General features: G+C 42.8%; 1 protein-coding gene across 1 annotated transcript; it reads right to left on the bottom strand.

Moving 5' to 3' along the window:
* Window positions 1–1,036: 1,036 nt before the first annotated feature.
* LOC144892692 (uncharacterized) lies at window positions 1,037–7,155 on the bottom strand. Its single transcript, XM_078781058.1, has 6 exons — window positions 7,088–7,155; window positions 6,906–6,966; window positions 6,337–6,435; window positions 6,094–6,155; window positions 3,731–4,010; window positions 1,037–1,606 (listed from the first exon to the last, which is right to left on the bottom strand). The coding sequence occupies exons 1-6, from the start codon at window positions 7,153–7,155 to the stop codon at window positions 1,352–1,354; spliced, it is 825 nt and encodes a 274-aa protein (XP_078637184.1). The 3' UTR covers window positions 1,037–1,351.
* Between the last annotated feature and the right edge of the window lie 14,479 nt (window positions 7,156–21,634).

Below are 21,634 nucleotides of genomic sequence, written 5' to 3'. Positions count from 1 at the left end.
TCCAGAAAGAACATCAGGGCAAGACTAAAGTTAGCCAATGAACACCTCGGCAAAGACCAGCACTTTTGGAACAATGTGCTCTGGACAGATGAGTCAAAGGTAGAGCTATTTGGCCAAAGTACCAGAAGACATGTTTGTTGAAAACCAAAGACAGCATTTGACCACAAGAACATGATACCAACTGTAAAGCATGGTGGTGGAAATATTATGGTTTCGGGCAGCTTTGCTGCATCAGGTCCTGGGCAGCTCACCATCATAGAATCCACTATGAATTCTTCATTGTACCAGAGGGTGCTTGAGGATAATGTGAGGCCATCTGTCGGAAAGTTGAAGCTCAACCGAAGGTGGACCTTGCAACATGACAATGACCCTAAACATACCAGTAAATCCACCAAGGAATGGCTGAAAAGAAAGAAATGGAGGGTTCTGGAATGGCCAAGTCAAAGCCCGGATCGAAATCCCATCGAGATGTTGTCGGGGGATTTGAAACGAGCTGTGCATGCAAGAAACCCCTCAAACATCGCACAGCTGAAAGAATTCTGCATGGAGGAGTGGGAAAACATTTCTCCCAGTCGATGTCAGAGACTGGTAGACAGTTATAAGAAACGCCTACTTGAGGTTGTTTCTGCCAAAGGGGGCAATACCACCTATTAGAGCCAAGGGTGTACTTACTTTTTCCACATGCGAAATTTGCATTTATGTTTATTTAAATTATACAATGGACTACAAAATGTAAATGTTTCATGATATTTGTTATATTATATCACCTTTATCTCTCAATATTGTTTAAATGAAGATCAAATAGCTGTATGTTGAAATATGTTGAAAAAGTGAAAACTTTACATGGGGTGCATTTACTTTTTCACGTGACTGTACATACATACATACATACATACATACATACATACATACAGATGGACAAACACTGTTCTAGACGGCTCTGCCCGATGGGCTACACCATAAAAATGCAATTATTAATTAGTTAAAGCTAGCAAGTATTAAATGAAATAAAAATGCATTAAAAAATAAAAGAAAAACATGTTGACTAAATTTTATTACGTGAAGGTCTCATTGCAGAAAGCAGCTTTTAATACATAAACAAGTATATATGTTGTTTACATAAACAAGCATAACAGGAGTACCCGGCGTTGCCGGGGGTGGGGGCGGAGGCAAGAGAGGCAGGGGTGAGGAAGGGAGTGTGGCAAACATATAAAGAAGAACCAAAACGTTTCCTATCCGTCAGCAAAACGGATCAAATCACCTTCTTCATCATCATGAGCATCAGCTTCTACCACTACCAAACCTTCGAGTTGGCGCTCCCACATCCTCCACCATCACCCCAATTTCCACGTCAATCGCCAACGCAACCGTCATAGCTGCCATCGCCATTACCGATGTCGAGGTTGGATGACGGTTTAAGGGATATTTTGTAAAGGTGGTTGTAAAGAGACCCAAGCTGCTGACGGAAGGTGATCATTTCATTCTCCGTCTTTTCCAGTTGGTTTATGCGGTGAACAAGCTCTTGAATTTGGGGCTCCAGCAATTGGCAGCTCTCTTCAAATGCGTGTTGGAGAGCTCCAGCGACGAGTTTGTAAAGACTGTCTACCTGTAAGTAGCAACAAGCGGCACAAAACGTGGGTTGTTTATTCATTCCATACGCGGTAGAGAGAAAAATATGTAAAAAATGCAAAATTTGAACATTCCGACACAACGGTGGACATCAAAGTGGGGTTTAGGCCAGGTGTAGAAAATGTACACACACAAACAGAACGTTTAAAATCGATGAATGCAACCACAAAGATCAAAAGGTGCAACCTCTGAATAAAATACGAATACCATCCTAAATAATCCCCTGGAAGCGGGAAGGTACCGTACTCCTCATGGTTGACAGGTAGACGAGGTCCCCTCTAGTCAGATTCGAAACTGTGCGATAATTGCAATATTTTTAGCTCACCTGGAACGAAGTTCAGGGTAGTTTATGGGATGGCGCGTCAGTCCGTCCGCCCGTAAACACTTGCAACTTCTTCTCCGAAACCGCTTATGGGATTGCGACCAAATTTGGCACAAATTATATTTGTTGTGTTGTGACTAAAGTTTGTTCACTGCATAAAAAAAAAATTGGGATGTAAAGGGGTCTACCGGGGGTCAAAGTGGATCCAGGTTTGACCTCCTAAAGTAGATATTTGCCTTTTCCTCTGAAACTACACACATAGTTTTGATGAAACTTGATCACAACCTTCACCACCCGTGATGTACTGAAGTTTGTTCACGGCATAAAAAAAAAATCGGGGTCTAAGGTGGTCTATGGGGGGGGGGGGGGAGAGAGGGGGGGGGGGTTGTCCCCCAAATTAGGTATTTCCTTTTTTCTCAGAATAAGCACACGTAATTCTGATGAAACTTGACCACAACCTTCATCACCTGTGATGTACCAAAGTTTGTTCACAGCATTAGGGCCGTGAGGGGTCTATTAGGGGGTTGCCCCCCAAAATAGGTATTTGCTCTTTTCTCTGAAACTACATAAACAATTTCAATGAAACTTCACCACAACCTTCATCACCCGTGATGCACCAATGCTTGTTCAAGGCATTAGAAAAATTGGGGTCTGAGGAGGTATGCAGGATGGGAGAGGGGAGGGGCATAAGGGTTTCCCCCCAAAATAGGTATTTTTTTGTTTGTTTGTTTAAAGTCTTATGATTATGTTAAGTATGATTCTACATGCTGCCCTGTCTTCTAGAAACCATTCAAATTGGTTTAAAATACCTTTGGTCAGGGCAGTATACTGTTTATTCTACCAGGTGAGCACCAGGGGTAGGTATTCTACCAGGGGTATTCTACCAGGTGAGCCCCGATGTTTTTCTTTCCTACCATGTGAAATTATTAGCAGGTTAGATGCTGATACCTCGTGTTTGTGCCATCAGTCATGGTCGGAGCAAAGTCATCATGCTCAGACCAATGCACCAAGGAACTTAAATGGATTCCGAGCTAAAACCGGTAAAATGTAAAACCTCAGAAATATGTCGTCACTCTCTAATCCAAGGCCTTACCAAGAAGGTCTAGGCAATGAACCATGTACGTCATGTTATTGTAGGGCTGATAGGATGGCCTAAAGGTACGCACACTCTCCTCCAAGCTGTCTCACCTGGGTTTGAATCCCGACCCAGGTATAAACTGTCATCCCGGTGTTTCACAGGCAAGATGATTCCTCAATGTGTGTGCCGTCCCTCGGATGGACGTTAAACTGGGTGTCCTGCCTGTCGGCATTAGTTGGTGGACCTTGAAGATCCCACGGTGTCCTTCACAAAGAGTAGGCGAGCTATAGCCGCCACCATGCCCAAGTTCAAAATTCCTGCCCTAACTACTTATTTGAACTCCAAGCCTGGCCAGCCAGTTCGTGAAAGACTTGGGTCAAAAACGTCCGCCGGCCAACCCCACAAAACCGTGGGAATAATTGCGGCCGTTGAAGAAGAAGAAGATAAATTGATGTTGGTGTTCCAGTAACATTAATGTTAAGAATTGAGTTAATACGAAGATACAAGGTAATACAAAGATACCAGGTGAATTGATAAATTAGGTTAAAGAGGTGCGGTTGGACATGGCACTGTACAAACATGATGGGCCAAAGACCTTCCTCCATCTGTATGTTAAAAGCATTCCGTGTACCATTTTAACCACACCAAATAACAGCAAACAGCACCATATCACACCTCCGCACACCAACACCACCACCTACCCGAGCCTGTAGTTTCTCCTTGAAGGTTTCCAGCGTGGCCTGGTTGTTTTGCTGCAGTGCTTTGATTTCATCCACCAGCTCACTGACGCACTCCTCGAGCTCCGCACTGGAGGTTTGGTGTGCGGAAGCCGAGGCCTGCTCTTGGTGTACCCACTCGTACATCTTCTCGTTCTCCTGAGATTCCGTGCGTGGCCTTTTTGCAGAGGTGGACGGCACGTGTAGCTTAGCAGCCCCCCCGGGGGAGTCCTGGCCGAAAGCAGCGGCACTTGCACTCGTGCTTCTGGTTTGGAGGTCGGGGTGGAGCTGCATTAGTTTCATGTCGAGGCAAAATCATTGCTATGCCAGAAATTAAGATATTTCGAACAACCGTAGGTCTACAATGCCAGAAATCTCGATTACCTTTCTTCTTCTTCTTCGTTCGTGCGGGGTAGCATCATTGGTTGAGGGCGTGGCTATGCGGTTGATACATCGCCCCCTGCTGGTTAGGGCAAGAATTTGGAATTTGTTCAGGTTGCCAGAGATGGGTCGCCTACTCTTCGCGATAACGTCTTTAACGTCCACCAACGAATGCTTGCAGACGGGACGCCCGGCTTAACGTCCACCAACGAATGCTTGCAGACGGGACGCCCGGCTTAACGTCCATCCATCGATGAAACACCTTGTGTGTGTAACACCAGAATGACGGTTCATAGCTGGGTCGGGATTCAAATCCAGGCTCGATAGGTTAGAGGTGAGTGTGCGTACCTGTAGGTCTAGTCAACCCTTGATTACCTTTCTGGGGAGAAATCATCAACTTGATGCGATTTATTAAATTAAATTTAGTAACTCCTCGGGTCAATCATGGGATTCGGAATATCTTGTCTGACCCTAAAATTCAAGCGATCTTTATTACCTCCGCCACCGAAGGTGGATGGAGGTTATGTTTTCACCCCTGTCTGTCTGTTTGTCTGTCCGTTTGTTTGTTTGTGAACAAAATATCTCAAAAAGTTTTTTTTGTTTTTTTTGTATACTGAATCGAGGCTCGTGAAAGAGCTAACATTTATTTCACAAACAAATCAACCAGACAAACAACATATATAAAAAGAGGGAGCGGAAGACAAGATGGGGAGAGAAGGGGAAGCACACAAACACAACATTTGAGAGTAGGGAGATGTGTGGGAGGGAGAGGGCTTGGGAGGAGGAGGCGTGGGAAGGGGGGGGGGGGGGGAAGGGGGATGGATTGACGGACGGACGGACGGATTCGGACGACATTTGGCAGAGATGTAGCCTATGCGACAATGACAAAGTGATTAGATTTTGGTGAAGATTCGGATCCGGCTACTAGAATTTTTTAAGTGATTCTTCACCATTGGAAGATCGGGCCAAAATCGATACATAGCAGGATATCTCAAAAAGTTGTGGATGGATTTGGACGAAACTTGGTGGACATGATGTGTCTGTGACAAGGAAGATTCGATTCGATTTTCGTAAAGATCTGAATATGGATTCGGATATAAGAATTATTTAATTTTTTTAAAGTGATTCTTCACCATTGCATTGGAAGATCGGGCCAAAAACGATACATAGCAGGATATCTCAACAAATTGTGGATGGATTTGGACGAAACTTTGTGGACATGATGTGTGTGTGACAAGGAAGATTCGATTCGATTTTGGTGAAGATCTGAATATGGATTCGGATATAAGAATTATTTAATTTTTTAAGTGATTCTTCACCATTGGAAGATCGGGCCAAAAACGATACACAGCAGGATATCTCAAAAAGTTGTGGATGGATTTGGACGAAACTTGTTGTTGGACATGATGTGTGTGTGACAAGGAAGATTTGATTCGATTTTGGTGAAGATCTGATCTGAATATGGATTCGGATATGAGAATTATTTAATTTTTTAAAAGTGATTCTTCATCATTGGAAGATCGGGCCAAAAACGATACATAGCAGGATATCTCAACACATTGTGGATGGATTTGGACGAAACTTGGTGGACATGATGTGTGTGTGACAAGGAAGATTCGATTCAATTTTGGTGAAGATCTGAATGTGGATTCGGATATGAGAACTTTTTAATGATTCTTCACCATTGATTGATATGGCCAACCAGGCGGAGGTTTGCTCTCTACTGAGTGCCGTTCTAGTTCAATTCCTGAAACAGGAGCAGGAGGTAAGAAAAGCCCAGGAGGTATCTATTTATTACGTATGCAAATATGGCGGATATTGCTTCCTCACAAACTTCTTTCCCTTTTCTTCCAACATTCCCTGAACCTCCTTCCTCACTTTCGATGTACCGTATATATATATATATTTCCTAATAGGATTATTGGTATAGTCGCTATATAATCATAATTATAAAACAATGTACGTACGGATTGTTGAGCCCACGTTTGAAGGTGTCTCTCCACGTCTCGCTCATCTCGGATATGTTTGTCTGAAGAGAAAGAAATGGCGAAAGAAAAATAAATAATTAACTCGGCCCACAGACTTGAACAAGATAATTTTTTTAAATGCCGACAAATCGCTTTTACACGTTTATTAAAGTGAAATACGTCCAATATAATCCTTTATTATTAATATTTTGTTGTCGTTGAAAGTAAACCACGAGTTTTTACCTGAGCGAGGCTGTCAGCCGTCAGGTCGTCCGTCGTTGTCGCTTTCCCGCCGCTCGCAAATCTGAGGTAAACCGCGTCGCCTCGATTCACCTCACACTGCTTGATTGATGTAAATATGGGAAATGTAATTTTAAAAATTGTTTACATACCTATACATAGTCATACCAACCGAGGTAAGCCAATTGTACCTCCGATAGGGGAGAATAAACACGCGAAACTCCTCGTTTATCGATATAAAAATCCTTTTTGTTTTCCACACCGATATAAATTACCTGCAGAGGTGCTGAAGAAAGTTATTAGCCAGGTTACTTGAGAACGAATTACTTGAGAATGAGACGAGGAACGACGCCAAAAGCAATAATTTAAAAGGTTACCAGAACGAGGTGACCGGACGTACAATAAATACTCGATAGTCCAAGAAACGCCATTTTGTATTTTTCAATATATTAAAAGTATATCTCAGAATGAAAGAAGATCGATATCTCCGGAGTTTACTTAAACGGTATTATCGATAAAGAAGAAGAGTTGACGACGTTACTTCGGTTATTCACTTATTGCGAATACAGTACCTGTGAACAATGGCGTCGTGATGGTTTGTGGCGCTCGGGGCGAAGGTCAAAAATATCGCCCCTGCAGGCAACGACACAGTCAGAAATTCCTATTGAGGGGACAATATCAAAGCTTCCCCCGCGGGATCAGCAGCAAAGCCCTGGAACCTGTTCAAAATGAGAATAGATTTAGATATGATCACCTGAGATGATTAGGCGAATTAACTACAAAGAATCCGGAAAAATTCCTATGTTTCGAAACACTCGCCATGTTAAGGTGTATAGAGAAGTTTAATAGGTCCTTCCATGGCATGGTATTCCTATTACAAAATAAACAAGAAAGAGCAATTCAGACCTTCAGTGGTTTTTAAGGCTTTGTGTTAAAACAAATATGGCGGCCGAACCACTTAATCGATGACGTCATCATTTATTTATTTTCTCCACCAATTTATTCTGACTCAAGCTCAAGACATTTCATCTTGATCGGATGAAATTTTGTACTTGTCGAATTATGACATCATAATAGAGGAACTTATGGCATCATCATTAACATATTTTATTCCCCATGGAGAGTTCTTTACAATAAGGCATGTCTCAATTTTTTCTATTCAGCGCTTTTGGAGATATAGAGGTGCAAAGTTTTTCGGTATTTCCAAGATGGCGGCCGAACCACGTGACATATGACGTCATCATTATTTTTTTCTCCGCCAATTTATGCCTACTTGACGCTCAAGAAATTTCATCTTGATCAGATGAATTTTTTTTTTTTTTTTTTGTATACTGAATCGAGGCTAGTGAAAGAGCTGACATTTACTTCACAAACAAATCAACCAGACAAACAAAATATATAAAAAGAGGGAGCGGAAGACAAGATGGGGAGAGAAGGCGAAGCACACAAACACTTGAGAGCACACAACATTTGAGAGCAGGGAGAGGGCTTGGGGGGAGGGGGGGCAAGTGAGGATGTTTGGGTGTGTTAAAGGGCGAGTGAGGAAGAGAGTTTTTGGTAAAGATAGCAACCCCACCTCCAGGACGAGGCTCAGGTCTATCATACTGGAGGAGGGAGTGACCCAGGAGAGATATTAAGGAATCAGAGACATCATGAAGGAGGAAAGTTTCTGTGAAGCAGATCACATCGTTTGTTCTTGTCGAATTATGACATCATAATGGAGGCACCTATGACATCATCATTAACATATTTTATTCCCCATGGAGAGTTCTTTACAATGAGCCTGTTGGTCACCTCTTGTGACACACAGGGAATTACCAGTGAACTGGTACTCGATTTGCGGACCTTGGAAGGATGAACAGGCTGAGTCAAACTCCCTGGTGTTAATTCACTGATCAACCGGGATTCAAACCCAGGATCCTAGGAACCCAAGCCGGCACCCTAACCGCTAAGCCAACACCAGACTTAAGTTCCACAAAAAGAGGAATAGCTCTAATATCAAATTTTGTTTTGATTGGTTTGATCAATTTGGTTTGATCTCCGTGAACTTTAGTCCCAACCCCCTGGGGCATGAACAGAGGGTCAAACCCATGAAAAGTTATATATTTCATGCATCTCCCAATGTTGATGACGTATACAAAGTTTCATTTAAAATGTTTAAAATATTCCCGGAATTGCATTTTTGGGTATTTGACCTTTTGACACCGCCCCAGAGGGCAGAGCCAGAAATCATACTGCTTTGGCACTTTCTTGCCAAGTGGTGATCATCAAGTGTGGTGAATTTTTCCAACTACCAAGTTTGGTGAATTTCTGCACCAACCTTTTAAGAGGAGATAGCGTGACAGACAGACAGATGGAGCCGATTACAATATCCCTCCGTTTCTTTTTTCAAAAAGCATGGGAATCGTTCTCTACTGTTGTACTTGTGTGCTTCCCTATCTCTACTCATCCTGTCTCCCACTCCCATTGTATGTTTTGTGTGTCCGTTTTTTTTGTGATTAATGTTAGCTCTTACACGAGCCTCGATCTTGTATACAAAAAAAACAACTAGCAAAAGCAAATGGCCTTGATGATAAATATGGCTAAGTGAGTAGTAGTAGTAGTAGTAGTAGTAGTAGTAAAATGAAGGTGGATTCGTTATCAGGTATTCAAATTATTTCATTGATTTTGTTGTAAAATTTGCAAAAAGTCTCTTTTTTTTTTTCTTTTTTTTTCTTCTTTTTTTTGTATACAAGATCGAGGCTCGTGAAAGAGCGAAAATGAATCACACAGAAAGACAAACAGACACATAAAACAAATAACATCGGGAGCGGTAGACAAGATGGGGAGAGAGGGGGAAGGACACAAACACAACATTTGAGAGCAGGGACCGAGAGACATGGAGACATCGAGAGATCTGTGGGAGGGAGAGGGCTTCGGGGGGGAGGCATGTGAAGGGGGGAGGCATGTGAAGGGGGGGAGGCATGTGAAGGGGGGGGGGTGGGAGAGGTATAAACATATGGACACTGCCAGGATTTCCAGGAAATAAGTTGGAATTTCAAACAAGGTGGATCTGGGGTGAATTAGTGGGGGTAGAAAAGATCAAGGTTATGGATGGGGGAAGATAAGAGATGGTGGTGAACAGCTGTTTTAAAGACCTGGAGGGAGGAGAGGGATTGAAGGGAGTGTGGGAGTTTGTTCCACAGGCGGGAGAAAAGAGGAATGAAAGAGTGAAGGTGAGCAGAGAGCCGAGATTTCGGCAGTTTAACCATCAGAGGGTTGCTGGCAGATCTTGTGCGACCTGTAGGAATATTTGGGGGACAGAGCACGGAGAGAGCTGGGGGAGCAAGGCCGGAGAGGAGTCGGTAGAAGACAGAAAGACCACCTACCTGCCTGCGGTGAGTGAGTGAAAGGCCCTCAGAGATAGCTTCATCGCGGGAGATTCCAATGATTTTGAAAGCTTTGGATTCAACAGCGTGAAGCCGAGCCAGGTGTGAGGCAGGAGCACCAGCCCATAGGGGAGAACAGTATTCCATTGAGCTGCGGATGAAAACTTGTTGCAATATTCAAATTATTTCATTGATTTGATGTAAAATTTGCAAAAAGTCTCTTGTTGCAATATTCAAATTATTTCATTGATTTGATGTAAAATTTGCAAAAAGTCTCTTGTTGCAATATTGAAATTATTTCATTGATTTGATGTAAAATTTTGCAAAAAGCCTCTTGTTGCAATATTCAAATTATTTCATTGATTTGATGTCAAATTTGCAAAGAGTCTCTTGTTGCAATATTGAAATTATTTCATTGATTTGATGTAAAATTTGCAAAAAGTCTCTTGTTACAATATTCAAATTAGTTCATTGATTTGATGTAAAATTTGCGAAAAGTCTCTTGTTGCAATATTCAAATTATTTCATTGATTTGATGTAAAATTTGCAAAAGTCTCTTGTTGCAATATTCAAATTATTTCATTGATTTGATGTAAAATTTGCAAAAAGTCTCTTGTTGCAATATTGAAATTATTTCATTGATTTGATGTAAAATTTGCAAAAAGTCTCTTGTTGCAATATTCAAATTATTTCATTGATTTGATGTAAAATTTGCAAAACGTCTCTTGCTGCAATATTGAAATTATTTCATTGATTTGATGTAAAATTTGCAAAAAGTCTCTTGTTGCAATATTGAAATTATTTCATTGATTTGATGTAAAAATTGCAAAAAGTCTCTTGTTGCAATATTGAAATTATTTCATTGATTTGATGTAAAATTTGCAAAAAGTCTCTTGTTGCAATATTCAAATTATTTCATTGATTTGATGTAAAATTTGCAAAAAGTCTCTTGTTGCAATATTCAAATTATTTCATTGATTTGATGTAAAATTTGCAAAAAGGCACTTGTTGCAATATTCAAATTATTTCATTGATTTGATGTAAAATTTGCAAAAAGGCACTTGTTGCAATATTCAAATTATTTCATTGATTTGATGTAAAATTTGCAAAAAGTCTCTTGTTACAATATTCAAATTATTTCATTGATTTGATGTAAAATTTGCAAAAAGGCTCTTGTTGCAATATTCAAATTATTTCATTGAATTGATGTAAAATTTGCAAAAAGTCTCTTGTTGCAATATTCAAATTATTTCATTGATTTGATGTAAAATTTGCAAAAAGGCACTTGTTGCAATATTCAAATTATTTCATTGATTTGATGTAAAATTTGCAAAAAGGCACTTGTTGCAATATTCAAATTATTTCATTGATTTGATTTAAAATTTGCAAAAAGGCTCTTGTTGCAATATTCAAATTATTTCATTGATTTGATGTAAAATTTGCAAAAAGTCTCTTGTTGCAATATTCAAATTATTTCATTGATTTGATGTAAAATTTGCAAAAAGTCTCTTGTTGCAATATTCAAATTATTTCATTGAATTGATGTAAAATTTGCAAAAAGTCTCTTGTTGCAATATTCAAATTATTTCATTGATTTGATGTAAAATTTGCAAAAAGTCTCTTGTTGCAATATTCAAATTATTTCATTGATTTGATGTAAAATTTGCAAAAAGTCTCTTGTTGCAATATTCAAATTATTTCATTGATTTGATGTAAAATTTGCAAAAAGGCTCTTGTTGCAATATTCAAATTATTTCATTGAATTGATGTAAAATTTGCAAAAAGTCTCTTGTTGCAATATTCAAATTATTTCATTGATTTGATGTAAAATTTGCAAAAAGTCTCTTGTTGCATTTAGAAAGTGTATCGTTTTGCATGCAAGTTTAGTTCTTTTTTAAAATCCTACCTCTCGCTGAAAAGGTCCACTCGTAATCATGACGCATTCGTCTGAAATCCACGTAGAAACAATAAAAAGAGCCATTTTGTTCACCCAACAGAACGGCCATAAATGGAGCATTGTTTATAGCCTCCAGGCAGTACCTTATATCGTAAATGCATGGTTAAACCACTCAAGGGACACGAAACAACAAGCCGTTGATTGTGGTTTCAAACTCATCGGTCCTCCTCGTAGGACCGCACGGTTCAAATGCAGAAAATCCCCGTGAGACGACAGATAAAACTGATCAATCAATCTCTCCATCTCACCGCACTCCTCCGGGAGTTTGTCCGTCTCGAGATTTGTTTGTGTATGGTATCCAGACTAGGCCCTGTGAGTGAGCCTATCATTTCAAACACATAACGGTTACTCCTTTAAAAACTACCTTGACTTAGCGAAATGAAAAGGCAAAATATCAGGAATTGAAGGCTTTTTTTAAATTTTAAACGATTTATATAAACATCCGTTAAATCATATCACATGCAAATCATCAAAATCTAAACAGTAATTGTAGAATTTCAATAAAAGCCACATCACTGTTCATATCAGTAAATATTATTCCATCATGTTTGGAAAAACTGGAAAATTGAAAAAAATTGAAAATTGGAAAAAAAAATGGAAAAACAATGTAGCCTATTTTACTCCAGGGCATCCCAGGATTACCCACCCAAAATTTCATTGCGATCGGTTCAGCCGTTTTTGCGGTACCTGGGAATAGACAGACAGACATTTGGTGAAATATAGTAAGATGGAGTGAAGAGTTTTTGTCTTCATTTGGTTCAGTTGTGGCTGCAATGTTCTGTGTCCCGCTGTCAAACATGACTATAAATTATCAATTTTTTTAATCATAAAAATAGCAAATGAAAACCTGAGTGTAATTTAATAACTTCAAACTGCTTCTTACACCATATGTCTTTAATAGGTTGTGCCAAGTACCTGGGAGTAGCTAACCCAGAGACTGGTGCCGGAGTGGGCAGACATGGACTCCATGGAGGTACTACGGAATATGCTCAGGGTACTGGTACGTCACGGCTTAACCTCCTCAAAAGGTACATACAATGGGATCTTCAGAGCTGACGACTTGCTTATGTTAATACAGTACAGATGGCTTATAAATCCCTTCTGAAGGATGGTGCATCACACCCACAACTACATACTGGACTATAGTGGGCACCACATCATAGTTTATAATGCATGAAATATTAGATAGAAATTTAGTAATCAAACTTAACCAGAAATGTTTTCGATCAGCATATTTAGTTGAATAGAGATGGATATCTCACTGCGTCTCAGTCACATTTAACTCCAGAATAAATACGACACAGACACAACACTTACACTGCCCAGGCACACGGTTGATGGGGGACTGTGGAGGGTGTGGGATGGTGGTGGTTATTGGGGGGGGGGGGGTAATGGTTGATGGGGGATTGTGGAGGGTGTGGGATGGTGGTGGTTATTGCGGGGGGGGGGGGGGGTAATGGTTGATGGGGGATTGTGGAGGGTGTGGGATGGTGGTGGTTATTGGGGGGGGGGGGGTAATGGTTGATGGGGGATTGTGGAAGGTGTGGGATGGTGGTGGTTATTGAGGGCTAATGGTTGATGGGGGATTGTAGAGGGTGTGGGATGGTGGTGGTTATTGAGGGGTAATGGTTGATGGGGGATTGTGGAGGGTGTGGGATGGTGGTGGTTATTGAGGGGTAATGGTTGATGGGGGATTGTGGAGGGTGTGGGGTGGTGGTGGTTATTGAGGGGTAATGGTTCATGGGGGATTGTGGAGGGTGTGGGATGGTGGTGGTTATTGAGGGGTAATGGTTGATGGGGGAATGTGGAGGGTGTGGGATGGTGGTCGTTATTGGGGGGTAATGGTTGATGGGGGATTGTGGAGGGGAGGCAGATGGCAGATCATCAGATCATCATTCTATGATATCCATCTGAAACCATAAGATGGATATCATAGAATGACTATAGAGTTAGGAGCACCTATTTGGTACCTACGATGAATCTTTCGGAAAACTTTTCCACTTTCCAAAGGCTGCCAGACCATCAGCGGACCGATGAGAAACCCCATTTGCACTCACTTCTGCTGAATAGGTGATCTCCATTGCAAGATCTATAGTGGATGGGGTAGGAATAAAAGTGAGAGGGAACACTTAGTTTCACAAAAATACAAACATAGCGTGATACGAAGAAAGAAAATAGAATGAGAGTAAGGGACGAAGAAAATGAGCGAATGATAATAATTGAACACGTGTCCGAACTCGGATGCCAGAGGCACCTAATTAGCGGCTCTCCACCCAAGGCGCCTAGGGCTGAGCTCTGACCGGCTTCGCGCCCCCGTTAATGGATTTCCAAACGAGTTCTTGGCAGGAGCGAGTAATGGCTTCTCTTTTCGGAATCCATGGACGTTTGATCGCTGCCGTCGGCGAGAAAAGCTTGCTCCTCTGGGTGCCCCGATTGATCGGGAGATTGGGGCCGCTAGGGCTGGTCAGGAGGAAGGAAGAGTGAAGGAGAGGTGCTGATGCGGAGAGGTGGTGAGGTGATGTGGATGGAACGAAAGAGGGAATAGGGGTGGATGAGAAACTGGAGTGTTTTTTTATTATTTATTTAAGAGGATATCATGGACTGACAAATAAGCCTCGAGAGATAAATATCCTCTGATGTGGATGATTTGTGAAGCCAAAAAAGCAAAATGAAGGGAGCTGACATCAGATAACTGATAGTAAAAGAGGGTCAATATTGCAACGATGGAGGATTAATGAGACATCAATGGAGGAATAATAGAGTATTTCGATCATTAACAGGAAAAGTATTTCAGACGAAGTTTGAAAAATGTTTGATTTTAAAAAGAAAATGTGAATAAGTTTATATCTGTATTTTTTCCTCTTAACCAGACTCTCCAGAAGAAGCATAGACGTGGAATATGTTATCTTAAGAACAGTGCATGACTGGAATCACAGCAGAGAGGACATTAGAGAATGACTCTAGAGTTAGAGTTATGGTAAAGAGATGGAGTGAGTGCCCATTGAGGGAGGGAGAGAGACCAGGGAGGAAGGCTTTGACATGCTTGTGACAGGCTGTAATGGCCTGAGCCCAGCTCTGCGGCAGGAAAGCCGGAAAGCTAATTATCGGCCAGACGCCATCACATTGCTGTATGCTCAAGAGGGGGAGCGAGAGAGAGAGAGAGAGAGAGAGAGAGAGAGAGAGAGGGGGGGGGGGTGAGGGTGTGGGAGGGAGAGAATGAAAGAGAAAGAGCGTGAGATGGATTGGTAGGAATGAGGTAGAGAAAGGAGTGTGAGGAGAGAGATAAAATGTGAAAATGTGTCCTCTGTCCTATTGGCTCAGAATCGACATCAGCAACCTGTCAGTGTTTCTGGATGATCCTCTTTGCTGCTTTGTGTTGGCTGGTACCTCAACCCCAACAACAGACAGGTACAAACTGCATCCTTATTTCTCTGCTAATCCAGAAAAGATCAGTGATGGGTTGGTCAAATGTCCTCATTCTGCAACCATAAGACTGATTCAAAATACTTTTTGCAGGATGGTTGCCTTGCACACGCAAGGCCATCGTCCTGAGAAAATGATTTTGAATCACTCTTATTTATGGTTTCATCTTTGAAATCCTGTGTTAGATGGATTCTAATCACACGCTTTTGGTAGATGAACCCACATATGAAGGAAGTGTTGGGTGGACACACTCTTCGATGCAAAATGTTCTCCTGTTCACCCTTGATGGCATAGAATAATTTCACAATGCTTAAAGCCACAGGTAAAGGCCATTTGACCCATCATGCCTCTGCTATGTATCCACATGTTGGATTGTAGTCGTGATGAAACTACAGTTAAACCAAAGGAGAGTCTTTTGCTCGGCTACTGGCAAAAAATGGCCAATCATTTTCGTAACATCCTGGAGAAACCGAAATGAAATGGTTGTTATCTCAATATCGGATTACTTTGAAATGCGGTGCCCCCTGCTGGCACATCGACAGAACAGAAGGTTTTCATGATGTCTAAATCTGTCAGGTCAGGGATCAAACCTAGACTAGACAGTTATGTGACAAGCATTATATGAACTGGGCTCTTAGGATATTTTAGAGGTGTTTGCACTTGCTTTTGAGCTGTCTAACCTGGGTTTGCATCTCGACCGAGATATGAACTCTCACCCTGGTGTTTCAGATACAGGGCGGATGCATCATTGTGTGTGCCGTCTGTCAGATGGATATCAAGCCATTCGACCTGTCTACCAGCACTGGATGCGAGTCTTCCGTTAAGAGTAGGCGAGTTATTGGTAGTACCATGAAAAAACTATAATCCCATTCCTCCCAAAACTCTTTCGCCAACCTGCACTTTTTTTAAAATACAAAGTTGAGGTTCGTGTAAGAGCCGACACATAGAACACATAAAACCATAAACATAAACACACATAAAACATATAATAAAGGGAGTGGGAGACAAGAGAGGGAGAGAGAGAGGGAAGCAAAACAACAGATAGAGACCAGGGACATCGGGAGATCTGTGGAATGGAGAGGGATGGGGGGGTGGGAGTGGCAGTGGGGATGGAGGGAATGCGGGCAGGGTACAAGGCATAAAACAATGGACATGGCGAGGACTTTCAGGAAAGAAAACGGAATTTGAAAAAGGTGGATATGGGGTGTATTAACGAGGGTAAAAAGATCAAGGTTTTGGATGGGGGAAGATAAGAGATGGTGATGAACAGCTGTTTTGAAGACCTGGAGGGAGGAGAGGGATTGCAGAGAGTGTGGGAGTTTGTTCCAGAGGCGGGGAAAAAAGAGGAATGAAAGAGTGAAGGTGAGCAGACAGTCTTGATTGTGGAAGTTTCACCAGAAGAGGGTTGCTGGCAGATCTTCAGCATTCTTTAGGAATATTTTGGGGAAAGAGCACAGACAGAGCAGGGGGGGCTAGGCCAGAGAGGAGTCGGTAGAAGACATAAAGACCACCAACCTGCTTGTGGTGAGAGAGTGAAAGGTCCTCAGCATCAGCTTCATCGCGGGAGATTCCAATGATTTTGAAAGCTTTGGATTCAACAGCGTGAAGCCGAGCAAGGTGTGAGGCAGGAGCACCAGCCCATAGGGGAGAACAGTATTCCATTGAGCTGCGGATGAAAGCCTTGTATGTAGTGAGGAGCTCAGTAGTGCCAAGAAAGGACTTCACATGATGGAGGATGCCCAGTCGGCGACTGACTTTGCAGGCCAGCTTGGATATGTGATTTTCCCAGGAAAGATAATGGTAGATAGTGAGATCCTAAAGCTTGAATGATGGAACTTCTTTGAAAGGATTGTTGAGAAAGTAGATGGGAGGGTTTTCCAGACGGTCTTATCGGAGAGACATAGTAAGAGTGTGAGATTTGTCAGACTTCAAAGACAAGTTCCACTCGTTTGACCAGTTTGTGATGTTATACAGGTCTGCAGAGAGAGAAGAGGCTGCTGCCTGCCGATCTGGGGATTGATATATGGAGCAGCAGAGGGTGGAGTCATCAGGAAAGAGATAGAGAGGATTTTCCAGAGAGTCGGAGAGATCATTGAAGAAGACCAGAAAAAGCACAGGGCCCAGAACACTGCCTTGAGGAACTCCAGCCTGGACAGGAGGGGGAGATGAGAGAATTCCATTCAGGGCCACATGTTGACTACGATAGGGGAGGAAGTCCGCAAGCCATGCATGGACATTTCCATGGAGTGGGAGACAAGAGAGGGAGAGAGACAGGGCAGCTGGAGGGAGGAGAGGATACCATAAGAGGAGAGTTTAGTGAGCAAGGCAGGGTGCCAGACCATATCGAAGGCACGAGATTTGTCAAGGGAGACGGCTCTGATTTCCTGTTTGGTATTGAGGACCTCCATCCATGTTGAGACAGCAGAAGCAGCATGTCCAGAATAGAATGACCTGGTCTGAATCCAAATTGATGAGCAGGGATCAAGCCATTGGAGAAGAGGAAGGATTTAATATCAGAAGCGATGATGGATTCCATGACCTTGCTGATTATTGGGAGCAGGCTGATTGGTCTGTAGTTGCAAGGATCTGTTTTTGCACCTTTCTTGTGTAAAGCGGTAATTTTGACTGATTCCAAGCTGATGGCAGATGCCGTTGAGCAAAAGAGAGGATGAAGAGAATAGAGAGAGGGTGAGATAATAATAATAATAATAATTCATTTATTTTGTATAGCGCTTTTCCAGAAGCCCAAAGGCGCTTTGACAGAGTGGCAAACATAATGCATAACAATACATGAAAACAACAATTGCAAAAAAGACAAGAATCAATAGGGAAATATTTAAAGCAAAAGGAGGGAGAAGGAGAAGAGATAGTCAGGATAGAGTGGCAGGGCAGGATTTTAGGACCTGTGGGCTGATGCCATCTGGTCCAGTTGCAGAATCAGAGTCGAGGGTTGACAGAAACGTCTCCACCTTGTCAGCAGAGAAGGACACAGAGTTCAGGAGCAGTTGGGATCGACTGGGTAAGGTAGGTACAGAGAGAGATGGGTTTGGGACACAAGATTTTGAGGCAAGCACAGGGTTGGGCATTCAACTTTGTCAGCTGTTTAGCCGTTTGAGGTAAGGGAGGGGATGGAAGGGGAACAAACACCAGAAACAGATTTGACCAGACGCCACCAGGATTTGGAGGAAGGAGACAGGTTTGAGAGTTCAGTCTTGAGAATAGTGAAATATTGTTTCCTGGCTCTCCTGAGGGTAGACACACACTTGTTCCAAGTTTTGTGAAAGGAACGGAGATTGCGTTCAGATGGATTTGCCTTCCATGAGGCGAAGGCAAGTTGTTTCAGGGCACTGCCTCACCACAAGATTCTTTTTTCCATGGATGGGATGAAGGGTATGACAACTGAAGACGAGATGGGATAAATCTGTGCATGAGAGAGAGCAATTTACTTTGGAAGAATTGCCAGGAAGAGTTGATGTCAGAGGCAGTAGAGATGGGAGACCAGTCCAGATGATTTATGGCTGCTTGAAGACTGTGCCAGTCGGCCTGAGTGAAATGCCAAACTCATCGACGCTGGGGAGGCTCTCTGAGAATGGCCAGAGACACACCTTCCGTTGGATTTGCCTTCCATTAGGCAAAGGCAAGTTGTTTCAGGGCAACTGCCTCACCACAAGTTTCGTCAAGTTGTTTCAGGGAAACTGCCTCACCACAAGATTTAGTGTACCATGGACGGGAGAAAGGGTATGACAACTTAAGAAGTGATGGGATAAATCTGTGCATGAGAAAGAGCAAATTTCTTTGGAAGAATTCGCAGGACTCAGCCACTTTTTATGATGAAAAATTAAATTTAAAATGAGCTTTCGCTGTTTGCATCGACTTTTCGCATTGACTTATCATTGGTGGTTTTAGCATCTTTGACATCGGATTAGTGCTTCGATACCCCGGCAAAGGTAAGCTTATTCATTTTATTCTCATGATTTTACAAGTTTCAAGAGTTTTCGCAAGTTTATGGGTCTTACTCTTCTCGTCTTATGGGTTGTTGACTGAAGGTGGCACAGGAATGTGGAATATTTGGTGTGGTCTGGCATTCACCGTTTCCGCACTGTCTGTCTGCACTTGGGCCCCCTCCCGTGCATAGCTTGGGACCTCACTGGTACATATATATGCAGATCGAACCCCCTAACTTGACTAGGAAGATGAGCAGGGCAGAGACAATGTGTCTGCCTGGCAGGTGACACTTGTTGCTAACAAGTCGTGCAGCAATTGCTGGGGTGAGACTCAATCTGTGCCTTGCTTCCTCGTCAAGTTAGGGGGTTCGATCTGTGTTTATTAGCGGCTTAGGTTGGTCACAAATAAACAATTTGCAGTATGTTGTCCTGATGAGGGAAAATAAGCCCTCGTCGGGACAGTATGGTGTTGAAGTTGTGGGGACTCACTCCGATGGAGGGGTCCAATTGTATGACCATGCATTCTGGCCCTTCAGGGTCAGGATGCATGTATTTTGATTGACCATGTGCTTCAGCCTTTGGGTTGAGGTGCATGTGTAATTGTGTATGCCAATGGGACAGACTTGATAGACAGTGTGCCTTGGCCGTGGGGTCAAGGTGCACGTCCAAGTCTGTTTAAATGTTTGATTTTTTACTTTTTTTATTATAAAAAAGGCAGGCCTCATAAGGCCCATAATGAGGGCGAAATCTAGATCGACATCTCTGCCTTTGTCTATTTGTGACCATAGAGCTTTAATCTCAGTCTGCAAAGACTTGAGTACCACACGGATACCTCCTGGTTTGGAGATGATGTGTTGGTGTAATTTATGCACATGATGTCAGCGTCATGTCATCATAGGGTTAGTGTGCTTCTTTGGAAAAAAAAAAATATATATATATATATATATATTGTTGCGGATTTGAGAATCCTGTCTTTTTTAAATTGTTGTAAATATCACCCTGAGTAGTGTAATGATTCCTTGTAAATATCTCCATGTTGTGTGTAAAGGTCAAAGGTCGTCCTCTTAGTTAGTCCATATACATGCACGTAGGCCACCATATACCCTTCTAAATAGTTATTTCCTTATTATGTGTATTTGTTTAAGGCTGTGTCTCCCATTAATTGACTCTGCATTGCACCAAGTGAAATAAGATAGTTCCCCTTTCAAGTTTCCCCCAAATCGTCTCCTCAAAGTGCAAGCGACATTTGGGCTGTTTTCGGCGGTGTTGGCCGGCGTTGCATTGGGCGGTTTTCACTGCCATCATTTTCACCCCAAGACTCCATCGCACACGAGGCCAAGGAGGGGCCAGGAGCCGCCAGATCATGGGCGTGGCACCACTCGTCATCAAAGGTGGAGCCAAAGAGCCTTGCCCACCAATCAGCGCCGAGGTGAGCAAAAACCAGAGGCGTGGCATAGGAGTTGGCGGATCATCGTGCCATGCGTGATATAAGCACGGACACAAGCCTTTTCGCAGCAGATGCGTGACCCAGCTGAAGCAGCCAAGAGAGGACGAGACATGAGGGGGTGCTCATATTGCAGCAATAGGCTGAGACCCTCTAGGCCCTATTGCCGGTTGTGGAGATGCCGGTTGTGGTGGTTATCATATTGCCGGTGGTATTGCCGGTTGTGGTGGTTGTGGTGGTTGTGGTGGTTGTGGTGTGGCCGGTTGTGGTGGTTGTGGTGGATGCCGGATGTGGTTGCCGGTTATCATACATCATAAAGCCAGCTGCTGTTCGCTTCGAGCCCAGAACGTGGACCTCGACGGTGTGCATTTGCCCGGACCTTCCCGCCCTGCCATCGGTTTGGACCTTTTCCTCCCCCCAGTGATTCATGCTTTCAAATTCCCCATTCGTGTACGTGAGTTTGTTTTGTGTGTCTTGTCCCTGGGTTAAGTAAGACTGAATAGGTAAGTTAATATTGCACTGTGTCTTCTGGTCCTTCCATCCTTCTGTAAATTATTTTCGTATCTTTCCTTCTCCTTGGTTCCTTTAATTGTGTAAATATTAGTAATAAATTATATTTGTTCTTCCTTACCTTCTGGTTTCCTCACATCCGTTCGTCCTTGTCTTTTCCCAATTGAATACCTGTGGCACGATTTGGCCAACGTTAAGAATCGGGTCTAGTTACTTGCTAATGGTTCGTGCCGCGGCTGCTAATCCGCTCGGCAATTAACATCTTGTCCTCGGTCGCGAACGAGGTTGCTCACCTGCCTCTCCGGAGGGAGCTGTGCAGCTTCAGGACTCACGTCGGTCAGTCATAGACAAGGGGATTAATGCCCCCTTGGTAAGGGGAAAAGGGCCGACGTTGAGATCCGTAACAATTGGTGTCAGGAGTGGGACTCAAATTACGAGTGGTAAAAAATCTGTATTTAACACATTCCAAATTAAAAATCGTACCATGGATAAATCAAGGCGAGCGGATGCCGGTGGGAGAGTTAGAGGGTTTAGAGTCGACCCAGGACCCCAGGGAAATGTATATGGGGGAGAGAGAGGAGAGCAATGAGGATGTGGTTGCGGGGGTATCAGGTGCACAAGATGGCGCCCTCGCGTACGAGGTTTCAGGTGCACA

The sequence above is a fragment of the Myxine glutinosa genome, chromosome 1 (assembly GCF_964187855.1).
Source record: "Myxine glutinosa chromosome 1, kmMyxGlut1.1, whole genome shotgun sequence".
NCBI classification, from domain to species: domain Eukaryota; kingdom Metazoa; phylum Chordata; class Myxini; order Myxiniformes; family Myxinidae; genus Myxine; species Myxine glutinosa.
The sequence above is the reverse complement of the archived record's forward strand: the minus strand, read 5'-3'. Positions and strand labels throughout refer to the sequence as shown.

What these genes read in the sequence shown, in the direction of transcription:
- LOC144892692 (XM_078781058.1), bottom strand. Translation starts at nt 7,155, where the DNA reads ATGGCGAGTGTTTCGAAACATAGGAATTTTTCCGGATTCTTTGTAGTT. An exon ending in CGGCTGACAGCCTCGCTCAG is followed by an intron (nt 6,156 to 6,336) that starts GTAAAAACTCGT and finishes CTTTCTCTTCAG; the next exon opens with ACAAACATATCCGAGATGAG. An exon ending in AGGAGAAACTACAGGCTCGG is followed by an intron (nt 1,607 to 3,730) that starts GTAGGTGGTGGT and finishes TGCTACTTACAG; the next exon opens with GTAGACAGTCTTTACAAACT.